At 40.5% G+C, this 22,222-nt stretch overlaps 4 protein-coding genes across 9 annotated transcripts in view; 2 read left to right on the top strand and 2 right to left on the bottom strand.

Moving 5' to 3' along the window:
- The window catches only part of hip1rb (huntingtin interacting protein 1 related b), a 346,918-nt gene that overhangs the window by 213,218 nt on the left and 111,478 nt on the right, over window positions 1-22,222 (top strand). The window lies entirely within an intron of this gene.
- coq2 (coenzyme Q2 4-hydroxybenzoate polyprenyltransferase) lies at window positions 597-21,698 on the top strand. Of its 3 annotated transcripts, none has more exons than XR_015489837.1 (8): window positions 597-635; window positions 2,405-2,781; window positions 14,463-14,629; window positions 16,435-16,556; window positions 17,758-17,843; window positions 17,963-19,545; window positions 20,094-20,430; window positions 21,435-21,698. XR_015489837.1 is itself a non-coding variant. In XM_087250920.1 (8 exons), exons 2-8 carry the CDS (start codon window positions 2,505-2,507, stop codon window positions 21,594-21,596), a joined length of 1,137 nt encoding a protein of 378 aa, XP_087107046.1. In that variant the 5' UTR covers window positions 597-635; window positions 1,983-2,504; the 3' UTR covers window positions 21,597-21,698.
- Window positions 5,707-13,367, bottom strand: LOC147844500 (uncharacterized). 3 transcript variants are annotated; one of them, XM_087254553.1, is made up of 2 exons: window positions 10,840-13,367; window positions 5,707-10,714 (listed from the first exon to the last, which is right to left on the bottom strand). In XM_087254553.1, exon 2 carries the CDS (start codon window positions 9,837-9,839, stop codon window positions 7,986-7,988), a length of 1,854 nt encoding a protein of 617 aa, XP_087110679.1. In that variant the 5' UTR covers window positions 9,840-10,714; window positions 10,840-13,367; the 3' UTR covers window positions 5,707-7,985. The 3 variants fall into 3 exon arrangements, with proteins under 3 accessions (XP_087110679.1, XP_087110680.1, XP_087110681.1); XM_087254554.1 differs by having other exon boundaries at window positions 5,707-10,365; window positions 12,943-13,367; XM_087254555.1 differs by having other exon boundaries at window positions 5,707-9,883; window positions 12,943-13,367.
- Window positions 21,663-22,222, bottom strand: part of gldc (glycine dehydrogenase (decarboxylating)) — a 32,235-nt gene continuing 31,675 nt past the window's right edge. For both annotated transcript variants that reach the window (XM_087251255.1, NM_199554.1), the window contains 1 exon segment: window positions 21,663-22,139. In XM_087251255.1, the coding sequence (XP_087107381.1) occupies window positions 22,002-22,139 (138 nt within the window). In that variant the 3' untranslated portion in view covers window positions 21,663-22,001.

Genomic DNA, 22,222 nt, shown 5'->3' with positions numbered 1-22,222 from the left:
GCCGGAGACTTATCTCTTAGAGCTCAGACTGACTAATGTTACCTCTGCTGGACCTACTCCGGATGCCTGGACTCACTACCCAATTCCAGCCCGAGTCACTCGAGCCAGATGCGGCGGCCAAACGAGCAGGCGCTGCCGCATGCGAGCCGGAATCAGCCCGCGACGCCGCGAGTAAGTTATGCGCTGCGGCCCGGAGCTGGCGCGATTGAATATATGAAACCCTCATATTTGTTAAAGTTATTACATCCACTTGTGTTGATATGACAGCAAACGCATGCTGAGAAGTTCGGGGGGCGTAGTTGATTTTACATAAAGCGTTTGATTGGAAGCTCGACTCTGCTCATTTTCGCGGCTCCTCCTCTGGCTCCATCAGACAATCCTTCTGCGCATGTCTGGCTCCAATTTCAGCAGTCTTTTGCGACAGTTTGTACCCGTCAAGCAGGCGTTTTGCCCTCAAGGCGTTCAATGGGAAAAAGGGCTGTCGCGTCGTCCATATTTTTTACAGTCATTGTCACAGACACCTGCTTTAGAATACACCACCAAATGACACCGGAACCATACAGAAAACAAATGTTTCAGGGGAACCAGACACCGGCGCACACTATATGAAGGACTTCAAAATATGTCACGGTGCTGTAAGTTAAACATGACAAATACAAATATATGATTTATAAAGGTTTCAACAAAGAAAACTGTGCGATATTTGTAATGTATTGGCTTTAAAAAAAATACATTTTAGCGACGCTGCTTTTAGCATATTTGCATGATCTATCAGTTTCATAATATTGTTTCAATAATAAATGTTAAAAGCAACAGAAAAGGAGTGTTTGAAGCCTTACAATTGTATTTATTATACTAAAGTGTACTTGCTAACGGTATTAGAAAAACACTTATTCACGCAAATAACAAGAAGTAAATTACTTAAGTGTAGAAATTGAGATCCGTGGAAAAAGCATAGGAAAAATAAATAATGTAAAATAATAAATACTATAAGTAGTATAATACAAATTAAAGATAATAATCTAAACATTTATTTATTTATTAAAGATTTTCAAATATTACAAACAACAAAGACAAATAGACAAACAAACAAACCATCCCCAAGCGCTGCAAATCAAATAAACTTTTATAAATGTAAGTTTAAAATAGAGAAATAACAAAAAATAAATAAAATAGTCAAAACAAAACAGGAGAAGCCAGAACTTTTTAAAATAAAAGTTTCAAAGTTTATGTAGAAAGGATTGGAGAGATTTCCAAAGTCTCCTGAATTTGTCCTGCTTGTGGTTGAGTTTAAAGTTAGTTTTTCCAAAGGAAGAAAGGCTGACAGCTGAGAAATCCACATGGAAATAGTTGGAGTTTGAGAAGTAGACCATTTTAATAATATACATTTCTTAGCCAGAAATGTCAGGGTTGTGAACAGAGGTTTGAGCTCTGAGTCAAAAAGGTCTTCTGGAATGTCATTCAACAACAAAAGTGAGGGGGAGAAAATAAAACGTTTCTCAATGATCTCCTGTATTGCAGAGTGAACCCCTCTCCAAAATGGTTGGATGTAAACATAGGAGCACAATACATGAAAAAAAATGTGCCCTTGCAAGTTTTGCACTTAAAACTTAAAAATTTTATGCAGACGAACAGGTGTAAAATAAATTCTGTGAAAAAACTTAAAATTTTGTTTATGTATGAAAATTGAGGTACATCTTGGAAAGATACCATCACAGATCTTTGACCAATCTTCAGGGTCAAACAAAACTCCTAGGTCCCGTTCCCATAGTGGTTTCAAGGAGTCATAAACCGAGGAATCAGAGTAAACTACAATCTAAATTTTCAATGAATAAATTCGTAAAATATATATTTAATATAATATTCTGAAAAAGTTCATTCAAATTGATCAATGTGCCTTGATACAAAGGGATTGTAAACATGAGTTGACTTGGCAAGACATTATAAATACGATTCATTCAACTTTAATTTGTCTACAACAGGGGTGTCAAAGTCAGTTCCTGGAGGGCCACAGCCCTGCACTGTTTAGCCACCACACACTTACCTTTAGGTTTCAAACAAGCCTGAAGGACTCATCCATTCATCCATCCATCCGTCCATATTTACATATGTATGTATAACAATATGGCTTTTAAACAGACAGTAATATGCTAAAATAGTGCATAATAATAGCCATAATAGGTGCAGTGGAGCAAAAAAAAAATTATATTCTTCAAATCTTCTTAAAACCAAAAATTAAATGTGAATATAATTAAATTAAACGTGCAAATATAAAACCAACTTTACCTCCGTTTACACTAGAATGCAGTATTATAAGAAAACTCCTCATTCACTCAGCTTGATGACTCGTCAGTAATCTGCATTGAATGGCTTGTATTGTGTTTCTGCTGTTGGCATTGGTCAGGTTCATTGTTCCTGAAGAGGTCCCTCATTTGCACATGAACGCGAGCAGACAATGAAGCGGTTTGCTACTTCGCAGTCGTGCTGAAGGCCCAAATATCAGGATGATGTCCAGCAGACTGCTGACACTGAGGCCACAGATCTGCTCTGCCCGCTTTTCAGCGCTCACAAGACGCCAAGAAAACATCACAGCGGCCTTCTGTCGGCCCGGATCCTGCTTCAACAAATCTGATGAGCACAAATGTAGATCACGGACTCCCTTAGTGGCGGGTCACTGTTATGGAAGACGCTTTTTCAGCCTCACGCCTGCTGGGATTGTAAACGCAGCTCCGGCGTCTGTTCAGCCATACCTCAGATTAATGAGACTGGACAAACCCATAGGTGAGCTTTCTGTATTTCACACTCTTCTGTCCAGGATGCTTTAGCACACACAGGTGTCAAACATATTAAGTATGTGGCCCACAATAAACAATATGTGCAGGGTGCGAATTATACATTGACTCATTTCTAAAGGTGTTGTTGGTAACAACCAAAGAAATTCATATATGCAAAGTAGGCTGGGCGGTATGCAAATTTTGATACCGTCAAACCTCCTCCCTATTTTACCTCGGTATTCGGTATTACTGTGCATAATAAAAAAAACTACGATGTAAGGCTCAGAGAGAGTCACCAAACTGTTGGCTTGTGCCTAAACCATTCAGAAACTGAATACCGTATATGCGACCTTGGGTTCATTCACGTTACGACTGTTACGATTGAAGGCTGATTTATACTTCTGCGTCAAACGCCGGCGTATGCTACGGCGCTGACGCATAGCCCTTCGCCGTGGCCATCGACGTCACTGACGTGCACCTCTCAAAAAATGTAACTACACGTCGCAACAACGCGTAGCATAAGCTCTGCGATTGGTCGGCTTGGTAGCACTGACGAGTCTGGGCGGGACCGAGAGCCGCGTGAATGGCGCGAGCGATTGTTTACAAGTGTGGAGTCCCGTGAAGGAGCTCCTGATGGAAAGTTTTGTTTTGTGTTTACCTCATAGTTAAAGTTGTTGCACGTCCGCCGGTTCCTTCCTCGAAATGAGCGAGTTTGAGTCACTTGTACAACCAGGAAGTGTTCAGGAAAACTAAAACAGAAGCGAAGAAACTCGACACAGAGCAACATTTACACCTCACTGCCAACTAGCGTTTCGGAAGTGTTAATGCAGACCAACAGAGACAGCGCGCAGAAGTATAAATGCACAGCTGCGCGCGTTGCCTGCGCCGTGAGTTACGCCGGTCACTTGACGCAGAAGTATAAACCAGGCCGGGCGGATGGAGGCAAAAAGTGTCACAGAAGCCGCTGCTGAAAGTGAAGAGTGATTTGACACAGTGAGGAAAAAAAAATCCAGCAAAAAGGTAAAAGTGACAAAATAGCATTCATTCATTTTCTTGTCGGCTTGGTCCCTTTATTAAGGCTGATTTATACTTCTGCGTCAAACGCCGGTGTATGCTACGGCATTGACGCATAGCCCTTCGCCGTGGCCGTCGCTGACGTGCACCTCTCAAAAAATGTAACTACACATCGCAACGACGCGTAGTGTAAGCTCTGTGATTGGTCGGCTTGGTAGCGCTGACGAGTCTGGGCGGGATCGAGAGCCGCGTGAATGGTGCAAGCCTGATGGAGCGATTGTTTACAAGTGTGGAGTCCCGTGAAGGAGCTCCGGATGGAAAGTTTTGTTTTGTGTTTACCTCATAGTTAAAGTTGTTGCACGTTCGCCGGTTCCTGCCTCAAAATGAGCGAGTTTGAGCCACTTGTACATCCCGAAGTGTTCAGGAAAAGCAAAAAAGCAGCGAAGAAACTCGACACAGAGGAACATTTACACCTCACTGCCAACTAGCGTTTCGGAAGTGTTAATGCAGACCAACAGAGACAGCGCGCAGAAGTATAAATGCACAGCCACGCGCGTTGGATGCACCGTGGGTTACGCCGGTCACTTGACGCAGAAGTATAAATCAGGCTTCAATCCGGGGTCGCCACAGCGGAATGAACTACCAACTACTTATGCAGCAAGTTTTTACGCAGCGGATGCCCTTCCAGCCACAACCCATTTCTGGGAAACATCCACACACACACACACACTCATACACTACAGACAATTTAGCCTACCCGATTCACCTGTACCGCATGTTTTTGGACTGTGGGGGAAACCGGAGCACCCGGAGGAAACCTACGCGAATGCAGGGAGAACATGCAAACTCCACACAGAAACGTCAACTGAGCCAAGGCTCGAACCAGCGACCTTCTTGCTGTGAGGCGACAGCACTACCTACTGCGCCACTGCTTCGCTCGACAAAATAACAATAAAGAAAAATAAATTATACAATATTTACAAAGTATTTTACAGGATTGTTCAGCTAAATCAAAACTGTGACCTGAACAAAATCTGTTAACCGATCTCTCTGCCACGACACCACACAACCTACTTCTACAACTACAACTTGTTCGTATTAGAGATCTTTGCGGGACGCTCTCTCTCATTCATGCGCGAACACACGCACACAAAGAAGAGCACCAAGCGTACTCTCTAGTTAGACCACGCGCCCGCTCCCTTTCAAATTACACCAGAGTTACCAACCGCTCCCGCGCTTTATTCGAAAATGTATTCCCGCACCGCAAGAAATCTGGTTGGGTCCCACTGCTCCCGCGGTACAGCAGTGGGAATGCAGACCTCTAGTTCTTATTTACCACGTCTCCCTTCTTGTTTGGTCGAAACCGGAAATACTGCCAAACTGCAGGTCACTTGGTGCGCGACTCGCCTTACCTCACCACACCTCTCTCTCTCCTCCACACTGTCCCATGATAAAAATCACGCATACGCATTTGTAGTCTTTAAATAAATAATATTTATTATTTAATACTTGTCTCCTGATTAAGTGCATTGTTTTTTATGATGGTATAACGGTATTGAAATTGACACCGTTGCTATTTTTAGATCCCGCCATACACCATATTACCGCCGGAGCCTAATGCAAAGAAAACAAATCTAATAAGTTGTAAGAATCAGCTCTTTGGTTTAAATCATGTTTAAACTTTGGGGATTCGAATCAAAGATTCGAACATGATTCACATAGAATTATTTAAAGCTTACACTTAACTTTAGTATTTGTCCAGCAAATAGAACGTTTAGTGTAAAGCAATTCTGTATTATATTATTACGTGGCCAACAATAACAATATAAAAACAGTATCTAATTATTTAATAAGCAAGGTAGCAGTATCTGAAGCTGAGGCATTAACTTATAAAGCACACAACACACCAACACGGATCTTAAAACGAAACAAAAGTTTATTGCTACTCTATAACACAAAGTACTAATCTACGTAAAACAAACAAACGCACATACATACACACACGCACAAGCAGTTTGAGGAGAGTTTTGACTGAGTGGATTTAACTTCTAGCCTTTGCTAAGTTCTTAGCATTGCAACCTGAGAGAAACCATAAAAGCAGAGAATTTCGCTATTCTTTACTACTTAAACATAATTCACACCAGAGTCAGCAATGGATAGAAACCTTGTTTGTGCTACTTGCGTTCTGATGTAATTTGGTTTCCTCGACTGGTCCAAAGGGAAATCCCGGCGAAGCTGATTGGTCAGCGTAGCAACTTCAGTGACGTGATGGAATTCCCTTGTCGGTGAAGAGGGGTTTCCTTAGTCGGTTGCTAGGGATACGGATGTTGGACAAGGCGGCGTTCGAAGTCCTTCCTGGGTTCCTGTAGTTAGGATGAGTTTCAGAGTTTGGATGTGTTGACCCGATGGCTTGTTGTTGAAGCGGTTGCACAAGCAGATCGGGGGTCGAGCCGGCAGCAAGTGAAGGTTGCGGTCTGCTCCGTGATGTAACGAGGCTTCCGGCGAGGCGATGTAACGGCCACAGCACGAGAAGAGCGACGTCCGGGCAGCGACGGCGGTGACGAATGGCAAAGATGACCGGCAAAAGACGACGATGAAATTCCTTTGTTCAAAGTTTTATAGGCTTTGGTAGAGGCTGGGTCTACACAATGCTTGTCCAATCAGATAAGGTGCGGGGTGGAGTCACACCCCAATTCTGCCCTCTAGGAGGCCGGGTTGACACCTGGTGTGGGTGCTGCTTTGATAGCATAGTGGTTAAAATAAAGTCTTATAACGTCAACACTTTTCATAGTATGGTTTCTTCATATAAACCAATGCATTTAAAATGTTCCTAGCTTTCAATCGATACCAAACAAAGTATTTCACAAACATTCTGTAGATTTCATTTGTCACTGAGGGCTATTGCTCAAGAAGTATCTATAACAGTTTTGTTAAACACATGGAACATGTACACACAAAAACCTACAGAAACATAAAGTAAACATACATTACTCAAATAAACTGTTTTACTTAAATGTCCATTAAACTTTGGAAGCGTTTCTGATCGCTTCTGTGTCTGCCTGAGAATGTGTATTCCTTGCAGACGCCAAAGGACAAGCGAACCAAAAGGTACTTCTCAAAAACCGGTTTGGTGGGTTTTTGATTGTAGAGCCTCTTATTGTTTTAGGGTGTAAAGTTAATTAACACGCAACTGTGATGTTGACTCGCTAGGTACCCTGTGGATTTGCCTTTTGCTGGGTGCCTGTGGATTGCTTTGAAAATGAAATCAATCTCAGACTCGTAGGCACCAACCAATCTTTTAAGGATAACATGGTCTGTGGCTTGTTCGGTTCTGGAACGATCCGTTGACTCCCCACATCCCCCATTTGGATGGTGATGTTCCTGGCATGAACATCGGCAGACACTGGAACAAGAGGCATAGGTAGAGAGAGAACAGACACACAAGACACAAACCACATTTCCATTCCATAGACTGAGTTCTGGTGCAGGTTTTAGCTTAAATTGTTCGGGTTAAGAACACAAGGTGTAGTGTTACATTGCCTGAAATAATTCAAATTTAGTTATTTAGCTAGTTTACTTCATTGCGAGTATGTAGTGGCGCTAGCTTCAACTTAAATGAGCAATAATTCTGCAGCAATTGACACTAATTTGGGAGAAGGAGTCAATCCTATTTTTTTTAGGCCCTGTGCATGAATTTGCAGGAGTTCCCTGTAGAGGGGACTGGAACTGCAAATCAGTTAGGGAGAGAGAGAGAAAGAAGGAAATCAAGAGGCATAGTGATGCAACAAAACAAGGTAGGTTAAAAACCAGCAAAACAGTGTTGCAAATGTGAAGTGGATCCTCTCTACTAGAGGTTGTTCTAGCAGTGCTGTAGAGGAGAAAGTATTAGTGTTGTGTTTAACTAGGTGTTTCCCTAGAATGTCAAAGGTTATGTTAGTGTGAAGAGGGTAGAACAGTTGATCTGTGTCAAGTTGTGGTCCTCCCCCATTTGTTGTTCAATGATGATGGAGCAGTCAAATGTTCATCTAGAAATGGAGGTACCGGAGTATGGCATGGGTCAGGAAGGGTTTCAGGACTGAACTGAGGTTTGTCGGAGGAGTGGCAGACGACCAGAACGGCACTTTTAGAAACCTGAGGGTTTTCACCTGCAAGTGTTTGTTGGTTCAGGTGGTTGTTGCTTCTTAGCTCGGCGACTAGTCAGGCTGAATCTGCTTTTTCCTTTTCCCGTTTCCTGTCCTCTTCTATGCATTTGAGAAACTCTTTCATCATCAATTTTACCAGTTCTTGAGGGTCAAATCCCGGTGGGGCATTTTCCTCTTGCTGGGATTGATTCTGAGCGTTGTCAGGGTGGAAGTTTTTGGAGTACCTTCGTTGACTCCTTGGACTTGATGATTCAGGGTTTTGATGTCTTCCCTTAGATGGTGACCAGCTTTTGTTTGACCCCCATTGGTTTCTTTCCTGGTGGTGTTCAGGTGAGCGTCGTTGTCCACGCGGTCCATCCCAGTGACTGTTCCTTTGTTTAGGTCTTGTGTCATCGTAGGAGTTCCGTTGTCTATTGGACGAAGACGCATTCCACGCTGGGGATGGTGGTCTCACGCTGTTTGGGCGTTGGGCACCCTCTAGTGCCAGTTCTGGATTCTGGGTGTTAAAGGCAAGAACTGTTGCAGTTTTAGTGTTTTTCTCTAACACCATCTTTTGTTTGTCGTGTGCTTTCTGTGTCAAATCTCGCAATTGCTGGATGCTCATTGTTCGTGGGCATGCGAGTACTCCGAGATGTTGGCTTACTGCAGGATGGAGGTTTCTCAGGAAGAGAATCTTAAAGTTCAGGTCTTCCTCCATATTCGGTTCGTTGCGAGTTCCGAAAAAGGCTTGCCTGAGTCGGTTGTAGTAAGCATGTGGGGACTCATTGCGAGCTTGTTTTGTCTCCAGAGCACTTAACAGTCCTTGATCTGATTCAGGGTTTGCAAACTCTCTGATGAGGGCTTCTTGGAGCAAGCGGTAATCGTTCTTTACCCGAGCTGGTTGTCGGTCCAGGAAGCTGCGCACCTCAGTGCTGGATGTGGCTCGAAGCAAATACAGTCTTTCTTTATCAGAGACATTGGGTCTCATTTCCAGATGGAAATCAATGTCTTGCAAATAAGCGTGGACCTCCAAACCACCTGACACACTTGGAGTAAACTTGCCAATGTTTCTGGCCAGCTTGTCAAGGTCTTTAAGGTCCAGACTGTATGACGATCTGTGACTGGCTATCACAGGCTCTCGTCGCTGTGGGGTAAAGTAAGGCTCTTCAGAAGGTGTTGGCGAAGATCTTCGGCATGGTTTCTCACCTCTTTCAATAGGTGAGAGCTCAGGGACAGGGGATCCTGTCCTGCTTGGCACGGGCGAGGCTGGTGCACATCTTGTCTTTGGAGGTTCATAGCGCAGTGCATAGGCATGCCTGAGTTCACTGGCGGACTCCTCTTTGATGTCATCTACTTCCTGCATTAGTCTGTCGATCTCATGTCTTGCTTCGCTCAGGTGAGTTTCAAGGGCTTTGATTCTGGCCTTCTTGTCTCTTAAGTCCACCTTCGCTTCCTTCAGTAGTTGTTCAGCGTAATCTAGCTTGTTAGCGACGTCAGCGTGGTCTGCTCTGGCTTGTTCTCTTTGTTCTGTGATGGCTGTTAGAGCTTCTTGTAGTTTGTCGATCTCCTCTTTGGTACCTTCATCCACCTCACTTGGTTGTTCCAGACGTTCCTGAGCCTCTAGCTCTAGCTGCTCGGTGCGGGCTTGCAGGCGTGTCAGCTTGTGTTGGAGTTGGGAGGCGTGTCTGTCACTCAACTTGAGGGTGGCTATGAGTGTGTGACTCAAAGTACCAGTGATTTTGGCCAGCTCCTTGTGGTTGAAGCTTTGACTTGGGTCTTGCTTCATGATGCTGTCTATGTTCTCATCCAATTGGTTTTGTGTCAGGGGCTGCAGTGTTTCGGCAGCTTTAGGGAGGAGACTGCATGTTACAACGCTCAGCCACGTTTCCAGGTCCTTCCAGTGGCCAACTGGATCTTTGGAGTGAGCCATCTTTTGCGGCGGGGGGAGGACTTAGGATTTTAACTGACACAGACCTTGAAGAGAGATAGAGAGGAGAAAAAAAAAAAAACAAGGTAGAACAATGCAAACAGAAAAGGAGAAATGTTAATGTGCAATGTTAAGTGTGTTCTAATGTTGAGTGAATTGTGGTTCTCTGGAACTGTGGCCCTCTGGTGGGTACGCGTGTCTAACTGGTAGTCTCTGTGAAAAGAGTCAGTAGCACAGACACAGTGAGAGAACAAAGAAAACAAAAGTGATAAGGAGACTAAGGAGTAGGGTGAAAATCTGTAGTTTCCACTTTCCTGGAGAGAGGGTTCCTTTAGCTTTTGTTAAATAAAAGAATAAGATTTCTAAACACCAGGACTGTGGTTGCTGTTAAACTTTCTTCTGAAGTGACAGAAAGTAGGACAACAATAACAGTATTGGCTTCTGAATAGGATTGACTCCGTACACCAAATAAATTGTTTCTGGATGCGTGTTTAGAATTAGATCTAACAACGCCTATCTTCTTGGTGACCTGATGAGTGAGAAAGGAGGGGTGAGATCAGACAATTTTAACAATTAAAAGTGTTCAAGTGTCCCAAACATCTATTAAATGTTTCTAAAATTCTCTGCTTTTTGACTCTCACAAGCACAATCCTTAAACCAGCATTAATAGTGTAGTTAAAAGAAGGTAGTTAGTTGAAAGAGATAACAAAGGAGTTAGTTTTCTCTTAGCATTAGGTGTAATTAAGGATGTCAAAACAATGGCACTGTTGAGTTGATACTCAAGAAGGGTTGGTTTTATTGTGTTATATAGTAACCACTTAGTCTACGTATTAGAAAAATCAGAATTTTCCTTTTGAAGTTGGCTAATTGGAGGGCTACTGCTCTACGACTAGGCTCAATGATGGCTTATGTTGGTACCATTACAGCTCACTGGGCTGCACTGTCCAATTGCATCAATGAAGCAGCAGGGGGAGCACTGTCTGTTAGCAGGCTTAAAATAAACTAAATTTAATAGACTAAATTCAATTTTGAATTGAACTTAACTTTAAATCTGAAACGTTGTAATAACTTTTATAAGTTATCTTTAAAATTGATAAGAACACTTATGACTAAATTTTATTAATAATTGTTATTAAAATGATAGAGCCATGCATAAATGAACCATTAATGAAATTAAAATTTCAAAACAATGAAGTTGGTTAGAGTAACATTTAATGCAGTTTATCATTAAATTAAACAATTATAATTTATTTAATCAGTGAGTCTTATCCGTATAAATCAACAATTATAGGAAATGGGTGTTCCTAGATGTTGATGAATGGAAAAAGTATTTATACTTGTACAGGTCAGAGAGCATTAATTTATAGTCATGAAAACAAAACTATAATTCATCACTAATAAAACCAACAGCTTATGTGAGTTCAAACTGATTAAATTCAACAGGCCAGGTACAGCAGGAAAAACAAAAATAAAATAAAACAGTAGTGATTAAACTCAGCAGTTAGATTGTGCACACTTTGATTTACTTTGCGTTTGTTAACTTTTCCAAGGTGAGTAAAGAGAAATAACTGAGATGCAAGAGTTATTTCAAACATCAGCCATACAATGCATTTAAGACCACTAAATGCTACGTGCTATCTATTAGCCTTCGCTGCTACTGGAAATGCATAGACTTCAATGCAAACGCGTTAGCGTTAGTTTAGCTTAGCTTCACGCTATGCTCTTTGTTTACAATTCAAGCTGGCGCTGGCGTACTGCACATGCGCGCTTGAATGTAATTCCGGCAAGTCTCTCTGTACTTCCGGACCAAGGTTGCTGCTATGGCAACGACCACAAAGTGGAATAATAGCAAATTTCACAGTATCACTTGAGATGGCGGCGCATCTCACACTGTTCAAGCAAAAAGCACTAGTTAGATTTTATATCTTAACAGTACTGAATGATTCTCAACTTATGAAAGTGAGACAAAATTAATCAACAGGATTTCTGAGATTAATACAAATCGTGACAGAGATATGGGGGATCTCAGCACTCTGTGTTAAGTCTGTTTAGACTGCAAACACATCCGTGGATTCAAACCACAATTTCAATTGATCAATTTCAAAACTTCTCCTATAAACTACGCTAGGCAGCTCTCTCTGAGCTCCGCGTTTTAAATAATTTACTAAGTATTAGCAAATTACAGGGCAACAAGAATTTAGTTAGCTATGCTAAATCGGTTACCAGGAGAAAACACAGCTGAGTTTCCATCCGGGAATCGCGGCGTACGAAATCATACTGTGAAGGCCTTATATATCGTTATGAGATAAGCACAAAGGAATACGCTTTGTCTTTCTCTACATGCGCTTTAGAGCGGCTTACAGTTTGTCTCGGCGGACAACTTAAATGAAGTTTTACTTTCTTAACAACACTAAATGCAGTCAAGCAATAAAACAAATGGTACCACAATGAAATTGTGCAGTAGCAAACTTTTGTTCCCTCTAATCTATTCTTTCCGGACAAAAATAGAAAAGATTAACAACGTGATTTCTGGGTTTTGTGCTTTAAAAGTTAGATCTGCTTGCCAGAATTATTCTCCACCACTATGTAAGAATCAGCTCTTTGGTTTAAATCATGTTTAAACTTTGGGGATTCGAATCAAAGATTCGAACATGATTCACATAGAATTATTTAAAGCTTACACTTAACTTTAGTATTTGTCCAGCAAATAGAACGTTTAGTGTAAAGCAATTCTGTATTATATTATTACGTGGCCAACAATAACAATATAAAAACAGTATCTAATTATTTAATAAGCAAGGTAGCAGTATCTGAAGCTGAGGCATTAACTTATAAAGCACACAACACACCAACACGGATCTTAAAACGAAACAAAAGTTTATTGCTACTCTATAACACAAAGTACTAATCTACGTAAAACAAACAAACGCACATACATACACACACGCACAAGCAGTTTGAGGAGAGTTTTGACTGAGTGGATTTAACTTCTAGCCTTTGCTAAGTTCTTAGCATTGCAACCTGAGAGAAACCATAAAAGCAGAGAATTTCGCTATTCTTTACTACTTAAACATAATTCACACCAGAGTCAGCAATGGATAGAAACCTTGTTTGTGCTACTTGCGTTCTGATGTAATTTGGTTTCCTCGACTGGTCCAAAGGGAAATCCCGGCGAAGCTGATTGGTCAGCGTAGCAACTTCAGTGACGTGATGGAATTCCCTTGTCGGTGAAGAGGGGTTTCCTTAGTCGGTTGCTAGGGATACGGATGTTGGACAAGGCGGCGTTCGAAGTCCTTCCTGGGTTCCTGTAGTTAGGATGAGTTTCAGAGTTTGGATGTGTTGACCCGATGGCTTGTTGTTGAAGCGGTTGCACAAGCATATCGGGGGTCGAGCCGGCAGCAAGTGAAGGTTGCGGTCTGCTCCGTGATGTAACGAGGCTTCCGGCGAGGCGATGTAACGGCCACAGCACGAGAAGAGCGACGTCCGGGCAGCGACGGCGGTGACGAATGGCAAAGATGACCGGCAAAAGACGACGATGAAATTCCTTTGTTCAAAGTTTTATAGGCTTTGGTAGAGGCTGGGTCTACACAATGCTTGTCCAATCAGATAAGGTGCGGGGTGGAGTCACACCCCAATTCTGCCCTCTAGGAGGCCGGGTTGACACCTGGTGTGGGTGCTGCTTTGATAGCATAGTGGTTAAAATAAAGTCTTATAACGTCAACACTTTTCATAGTATGGTTTCTTCATATAAACCAATGCATTTAAAATGTTCCTAGCTTTCAATCGATACCAAACAAAGTATTTCACAAACATTCTGTAGATTTCATTTGTCACTGAGGGCTATTGCTCAAGAAGTATCTATAACAGTTTTGTTAAACACATGGAACATGTACACACAAAAACCTACAGAAACATAAAGTAAACATACATTACTCAAATAAACTGTTTTACTTAAATGTCCATTAAACTTTGGAAGCGTTTCTGATCGCTTCTGTGTCTGCCTGAGAATGTGTATTCCTTGCAGACGCCAAAGGACAAGCGAACCAAAAGGTACTTCTCAAAAACCGGTTTGGTGGGTTTTTGATTGTAGAGCCTCTTATTGTTTTAGGGTGTAAAGTTAATTAACACGCAACTGTGATGTTGACTCGCTAGGTACCCTGTGGATTTGCCTTTTGCTGGGTGCCTGTGGATTGCTTTGAAAATGAAATCAATCTCAGACTCGTAGGCACCAACCAATCTTTTAAGGATAACATGGTCTGTGGCTTGTTCGGTTCTGGAACGATCCGTTGACTCCCCACAAAGTTTACAAAAAGTAATAAAATAACAAAGGGAAAAAGTATTGAACACATGAAGAAAGGAAGGTGTAGAAAGGCATGGAAAGTCCAGACAGCAGCTGAAATCTCTTAGTAGTTCTTCAGCAACCCTCTGCCCTTACTCAGTGTAAGTTAATATCAGCTGCTTCCGTTCAACATCTACATTATCAGATGATGAAGATGAAACCAGAGTGGACATTTCAGCAAGACAAGGATTTAAGACACAGCCAAGAGACTCAAATGCTTTCAGAGAAAGAAAATCAAGCTGTAGAACGGCCCAGCCAACAATATACATTATACATTGTTTTTGCAGGAACGTGGCTGCTGTATCTGCCATGTACGTGGAGTATCGGCTTGGCTGCAGACCCGGGATGTCTTCCCGATCTGCGCATGCTTACACTGTTCGGTGTCGGAGCTTTGCTGATGAGAGGAGCTGGATGCACTATCAATGACATGTGGGATAAAGATTTTGACAAGAAGGTACGAGTAAAGGGCTCAGATGTCCTTTACATCTGGGTTTTCAAAGCATCAAAACAAGAGTGTAAAATTGTTATCTAAGCACAACATTACAGCTCATACATTGACTCCTACTTTGACTCCTACTCCTACTAAAATGTCATTTAAAGTAGATGTTTATACAGTTATATAAAAAATGTGTCACTAGTGGTCTAAATTTAATCTTCAATTTAATTAAATTACATTTCATTGTGGCCTGACTCCAATTTACAATGTTACAGAGACAAACTGAATCTCACACACATACACGGGTAGTTCAACACAACAAAAAATCAGACAGAAAAGGCCTAAAGATTTGACAAACAAAAGCAATGTGCATTCTAAAACGCAAAAGAAGATATTTTGAAAAATGTTGAAAACTAGTAACTGTTATAGTTGGAAAAAAAGGAATACTATGGGAGTCAATGGTTAAAGGTAGGTATGTAACGGTATCAGAATTTCACGGTATTATAATACCTCGGTATGAATGGCACGGTACGTTATTTATTAAATAATTTACAGCAAAAACAAAACTAATGAAAAGACTCGAAAAAAGTGCCAAAAGTGTTTATTTACCTTAGCACTGAACATATCAGTGACATACAAATTAGCCATCTATCTGTAAGCTTTGAAACAGGAACTTCAATTTTTTAATTTTAATAACAAAAAACTATTAAACCATATAAAAAAAAAAAGTTTCAATTTAGTATTGTTGAAAACTCATCACATTCAACATTTAATCACTCACTCACTTACATAGAGATGGGTTTTTAAGCAAAATTATCATATAACTATAATCTGGTAAAAGCTGGGATCTCTGGGCATGTCCCCTGCAACAGAAAAAAACCCTCTCATTTGGGACTGAGGTTTCTGGGACAGAGATATATGATTTAGCCAAGGTTGACAGCAGTGGGTAATGTTGTGCATTGTCTTTCCACCACTTGAGAGGATAAGCCATGAGTGAGATAGAGGTCTCTTTGCGGTACAAGTCAATGTCTGCATCAATCTAACAAGTGTGTTGTGTTCTGCAGTCCCCATGACTGTTTTTAGTCGTATTCCCGACTTATATTTCACCACAGTCTGGCAGAGCCTGCATACTCTTTTTTAATTTGTCTGTCAACTTTTTTCCTTTTTCGTATCTTTTTAGAAAGAAACCGAAATGCTTCCACATCTGATTTAAAACCCGCTTTAGGTTCGATCACTTCCAGCTCTTTTTCTTCCCCGCTACTAGCAACACACTCCATTTCCGCATTACTGGATCTGTAGTGACAACAGACCGCAAAGGATGATGGCCACGCCTAGGCTGATGGGAATTGTAGTTTCCGCTACCTCCCGTTCGCTTTATTCGTCTAAGCAAACTTTTCTCAGAAATATAATTTTATTGAGTCATGCGCCTACGGTAATATTGAAAAAATTACTATTGCGGTATGACGGTATTTACTATATTGTTACATCCCTAGTTAAAGGTATCCAATATTTTTCAAAAGAACTTATTTTTGAGACTCAGGTTTGAGAAATGAAGGGTGAGTAAATAATAACGGAACAGTTTTGCATGAACTAACTCTTTAAAACTTATTAAAAACTTTTAACCTACAAGACAAGGACATTTGCTAATATTAAAGTGCTAATACTGCGATTTGTAGAAGGAAGTTGGCATTCAAGGATGTGGGTATGTTGTTTTATCTTAGGCTGAATGTTTGACCATTGATCATCACGGTTGGATTGTTAGCAGGGTCAGGATGTGTTTTTGGCAGCTGCTGGAATCTGATCATCTGCTGTTTTTCCTGCAGGTGTCACGGACTGCCACTCGGCCCATTGCGTCAGGGGACATCACGCGGTTTCAAGCTCTGGTTTTCCTCGGAGGACAGCTCAGTTTAGCGCTGGGGGTCCTACTCAGCCTCAACTACTACAGGTGCTTCTTTTTATACAATATTTTTTTCGACCTTTCGACCTGCAACATTTCTACCTGCTGAATAGTTTTTTTATAGGGCGACATGGCAAGGAACTATACTCCCATTGTGGCATAGTGATATTATGCTGTGTCTGAAAATAAGCTAACTTCTGTGTATTCTGGTAAAAAAAAAAAAAAGTAAATAAGTAAATGTTTTTTTTTATAAGTATGTTTATTGGAATTATACATAGTAGAGATGAACAATATATCGGTGTTATCAGCCGATAAATGCTATTTGTAATGTTATCATTATCAGTCCGATGTCAAAATTAGGCCCGTATCTTTAAGTGGATAGATTACATAATTGTACAGAACTGCCTGCCTCACACATGTGTGGATCAAACTTGTACATTGCACTATTACAGAGCTTTTTTCACATTGTTTATTCCTTCAAAGTCTTTTAAACGTTTTCTAAAGTATCTAAAACGCCAAATGGGATGAATTTATGCCGCATTTTCTCAAGTAATACCATCTCTATTTAGCTTTTCCCTTGTACAGTGGCTCTGAACTGTTAAAACACCTCTCAAAACGCCTTTTTGCACATTACATATTTGTACATTCAGTTGAAGTCAGAATTATTAGCCCCCCGTTTATTATTTTTTTCCCCAATTTCTGTTTAACTGAGAAGTTTTTTTTCCCCAACATTTGTAAATGTAATAGTTTTAACCAATCATTTCTAATAACTGATTTATTTTATCTTTGTCATGATGACAGTAAATAATATTTTACTAGATATTTTTAAGACACTTCTATACAGCTTAAAGTGACATTTAAAGGCTTAACTAGGTTAATTAGGTTAACTGGGCAGGCTAGGGTAATTAGGCAAGTTATTGTATAATGATGGTTTGTTCTGTAGACTAATCGAATAATAATATTGCTTAAAGGGGCTAATAATTTTTCCCTAAATGGCGTTTAAATTTAAAACTGCTTTTATTCTAGCCGAAATAAAACAAATAAGACTTTCTCCAGAAGAAAAAATATTATCAGACATACTGTGAAAATTTCCTTGCTCTGTTAAACATCATATGGGAACTATTTTTTGGTTCAGGCATGTTTGATTAGGGTTGGAGCTAAAATCCGCAGGCCCTCTGGGAACAAGTTTGGTGATCCCTGCTCTAAATCCTTTTAATCCACCATTTCCCATCTCTCTCTCTCTCTCTAGCATCGCTCTCGGAGCCGCCTCTTTGTCGCTGGTGGTCACGTATCCTCTGATGAAGAGAATCACATACTGGCCTCAGTTTATTTTAGGTGCGCTACCATTAGTGTGCTAAATATTTCTAAAACCAGTTCTTCAACCCTTATATTTACACAGATTTGTTAAAGTGAAACTATTTCTCGATCTGAACACTGTGTTCCTCCTCCTGTAGGTCTGACGTTTAACTGGGGAGCTCTTCTGGGTTGGTCTGCAGTAAAGGGATCATGTGACTGGTCTGTGTGTTTGCCTCTCTATGTGTCTGGGGTCATGTGGACGCTGATTTATGACACAATCTATGCCCATCAGGTACACAATCTGACTATATTAGTTAGAATCTAGCAACTTTTTTCTTGACCCCATAATTGTTGTTATATATAAAAAAAAATGTATATCAACTTCTGCTGGATTTCAGTTCACGTTGGACCGACTCAAAACAAGCATAAAGCTGCCAAGGAATCACTTAAATTGGAAATAAGCGATTGCAAAGTACTTCTTAAAGGGATAGTTCACGCAAAACTGAAAACACAGTCATGATTTACTCACCCATCACAAACCGGTTTGAGTTTCTTGTTTTGAAGAATTTTGGAAATGGTAGCCATTGACTTCTGTACAATTTTGTTTTTCCTACAATGACTGTGAATGGTTTCCAGTTTCCAACATTTTTCAAAATATTTTCTTTTGTGTTTAAAACAAAAAGAAACTCAAAACTTTGAAACTATTTTGAGAGTGAGTAAATAGTATACATTTATTTGGGTGTACTATCCTTTAAAGGTGTCATTTATTTCATCTTCATTGATATTTAATAGCATCAAATAAACACACCCATAACCGAACAGTACCCGCCCCTTTTTAATATCCCTGCTATCAATGGCGGCCTGGAGAAAGATAATACCTCAGGCCACCAATAGGATATATGCGGATGTATGCTAAAGGACTTTTAATTTGCCAGTAACCTGGAGGCGTTACCGGTGAACTGTATACCATTACAGAATCGGCACGTTTAAGGTCTGTTTTCTTTAAAAATCAGCGATCTCCGCTGACTGAGTGATATCTGACATAAAGTGGGCCTCAGATTGTACAAGAAGCACCGCATTACATTACATTTTCCCTCACCATGTCTTTATAAAATGAGCATTTATCGATAAGTGAAGAGCGGGTGAATGTTCCAGTGCTCGCTGCCTGTTATAGTTCCTAGTCATCCACCTTACCGCTTACTGGCTGCAAGTCTGTTTTGGGACTGTGTTTTTTTTTTTTAAAAACACACCTTTAGTTTACTTCAATGGCAAAAGGAATGGGAGGAATTTTATGAAATAAACACTAGTATAAAAATAAAATCTTTTCTATAACTTCAAATCAAAAAATGACCAAGTTGTTGTACTTATTTATTTATTTCTCATGTCAAGTTTTCTTCATTGTTTAACATATATTGTTGGTCATATTTATGATGCATTTATTCAACTTTTATTCTGAAATTTTTGGAGCTTATCACTAGGAAAAAGGAGTTTTTGTTGTGCGATATGTTGTCACAGAAACTGTTGCGATAAGCAATAATATTGTCATTTTGAGATCTTTTATGCCACTGATTATATAATGATTATATAACAGTATAATAATGCAAATAGCCAAAAACCCTTTAAAATACTTATCATATTTAGATTCTATAATTTGATATTAAAAAGCTAAATGTCTTATTGTATATACTATTAAAATGTCCTATTAGGGAAATGTCCATATATAAACTTCGACACCGGTAAGGTAGAATGTAAATGGCTTTAACATTATTTGCGAATTTGTAAATACACTCACCGGCCACTTTATTAGGTACACATTACTAGTTTCAGGTTGGACCCCTTTTGTCTTCAGAACTGCCTTTATCTTTTGTGGCTTAGATTTAACAAGGTACTGAAAATACTAGAGATTTTGCTCCATATTGACATGATGGCATCCATAATGCGAATCTCCCGTTCCACCACATCCCAAAGGTGCTCTATTGGATTGAGATCCGGTGACTGTGAAGGCCATTTGAGAACAGTGACCTCATTGTCATGATCAGGAAACCAATCTCTGTAAATCTTTGTAAACCCTAGAGATGGTTGTGTGTGAAAATCTCAGTAGATTAGCATTTTCTGAAATATTCAGACCAGCCTGACTTCCCCATTTTGATGCTCGGTTTGAACAGCAGCAGATCGTCTTGACCATGTCTACATGCCTAAATGCATTGAGTTGCTGCCATGTGATTGGCTGATTAGAAATTTGCGTTAACGAGCAGTTGGACAGGTGTACCTAATAAACTGGCCGGTGAGTGTATATATTGAAATGGCAAAAATTTAGGTCAAACTATTACACAATGTCGATATATTGATTATTGTACCAGGCCTGCTTATCACCTGAATACATTTTAGACGTTAACACTCGAACAATTAAGAAACAAAACCTTCTGTTCTTGAGCAGGACAAAGACGATGATCTGAAAGTGGGAGTGAAGTCAACGGCCCTGCGGTTTCAGGAGAACACTAAACTCTGGCTGAGCGGCTTCACCGGGGCCATGCTGTCTGGACTGCTTCTGGCTGGAGTTAATGCTGACCAGACTGCACCTTATTATTGTGCAGTGTCTGCGGTGGCTCTTCATTTAGCTCATCAGGTGAGAAGACGCATGCTACTTGCCAGCTCACGTGCTTGCCCCACAGCCTGAAGGTATGAGTGTACTAGTTTTGAGAAGGAAAAACGCATACCTCGTAAACTACGTAGTCACGATTGAGTCTTTAGCTGCCGTTTTAAATAATCCAAAAAAAAAAAAAATGTTGAATGGAAGTCTAGGGAGGGGAAAAAGTGCAATGAATGCATAATTGCATCTTTAGTTATTTTCAACCAATTACACTGTCCTGTCCCGATAGGTGGATTTAGAGGTTTTTGCAAAAAAAAAAAAAAAAAAAGTGGATTTAGCTGGTTGACGCATAATAAAAATTTAGCTTGTGAGAAACCAAAGGAGCGAGGCAGTGGCGCAGTAGGTAGTGCTGTCGCCTAACAGCAAGAAGGTCGCTGGTTCGAACCTCGGCTCAGTTGGTGTTTCTGTGTGGAGTTTGCATGTTCTCCCTGCCTTGGCGTTGGTTTCCTCCGGGTGCTCCGGTTTCCCCCACAGTCCAAAGACATGCGGTAAAGGTGAATTGGGTAGGCTAAATTGTCCGTAGTGTGTAAATGTGTGTGTGGATGTTTCACAGAGATGGGTTGCGGCTAGAAGGGCATCAGCTGCATAAAAACTTGCTGGATAAGTTGGCGGTTCATTCTGCTGTGGCGACCCCGGATTAATAAAGGGACTAAGCCGACAAGAAAATGATGATGATGAGAAACCAAAGAATTGTCTAAAGTGACTAGCTATTTTATTCACCAGCTAATAACCTTATCATTAACTATTAAAGTGAAACTTCTGAATTTAATCAGAGGAGCCTGACAGAAAATGCTTGTTTACAAGAAAAGAGGTCTGATGGATTTTTAGAGGGTTTTGCATCTGAACTCTTCAAATGTTTATACATTTACATCTCTATACGAGACACAAATTTTGATTATGAATAATATTCACGCGAGTATTTTGAAGTGATACTGTGCTTTATAACCTTGCTTCACATCTCTCTTTTCTGCACTCAACAGATCTACTCTGTGGACATCAACAGACCCGAGGACTGCTGGAAAAAATTCGCCTCAAACCGAAACCTCGGACTGCTTTTGTTGTTAGGAATAGTGGCTGGAAATTTATGGAAGAAGAGAAGCGACGAGCAGTACGAAACGCAGCTCAACTCCATTTCACATTAGAATGACTGTATTGTGTAAAAAAACAGACATGCATCAGATTCAGGAGTCAAATGATGTAAGCAGGAGTTCTTTAAAATATTTATTAAATGGCTACAAACAGGCTCTATTTCTTAAATAATTAGAAAACGTACATTACATCTTTCAAATTAGGGTTAACGTTTGAGAACAGTGCCAGTAAGTTAAGCCTACATACAGACCAAAAACACCCAAATATTTTTTATACAGCGAATAAAAATATAAAAACAACAAAAAAACGACGAACCGCCCTCCCCCCTATACAGGTCGATTACAGTATCTGAATCAGATTTGGATTTAGTAGAGTAACAGAGGAGGACAGGCCAGCTATTTGTGCATGGTTTGCGAATGGAAACGTACCGATGATCATATATTGATGGTTCATTTTGGTCATGAGGAAGCTCTTTCTTCATATGGAGACTCGTAGACGTCCATTGGTGGACATGTGCAGACCAGGTGCTGGTCTCCATAGATGTCGTCGATCCTTGAAATGGTGGGCCAGAACTTGGTCTCGGGTCTTACGAAAGGCTGGAATACGGAGTTGAAAATAAGATGCAGTCATTTTAAAACTGAAAATGTGTCTGTATTTGAATCTGGATGTAGGGTACGCA

The sequence above is a fragment of the Danio rerio genome, chromosome 5 (genome assembly GCF_052040795.2).
Source record: "Danio rerio strain M-AB ecotype USA chromosome 5, GRCz13ab, whole genome shotgun sequence".
Classification (NCBI taxonomy): domain Eukaryota; kingdom Metazoa; phylum Chordata; class Actinopteri; order Cypriniformes; family Danionidae; genus Danio; species Danio rerio.
Note: the sequence above shows the minus strand (reverse complement) of the source record. Positions and strands in the feature narration are given on the sequence as shown.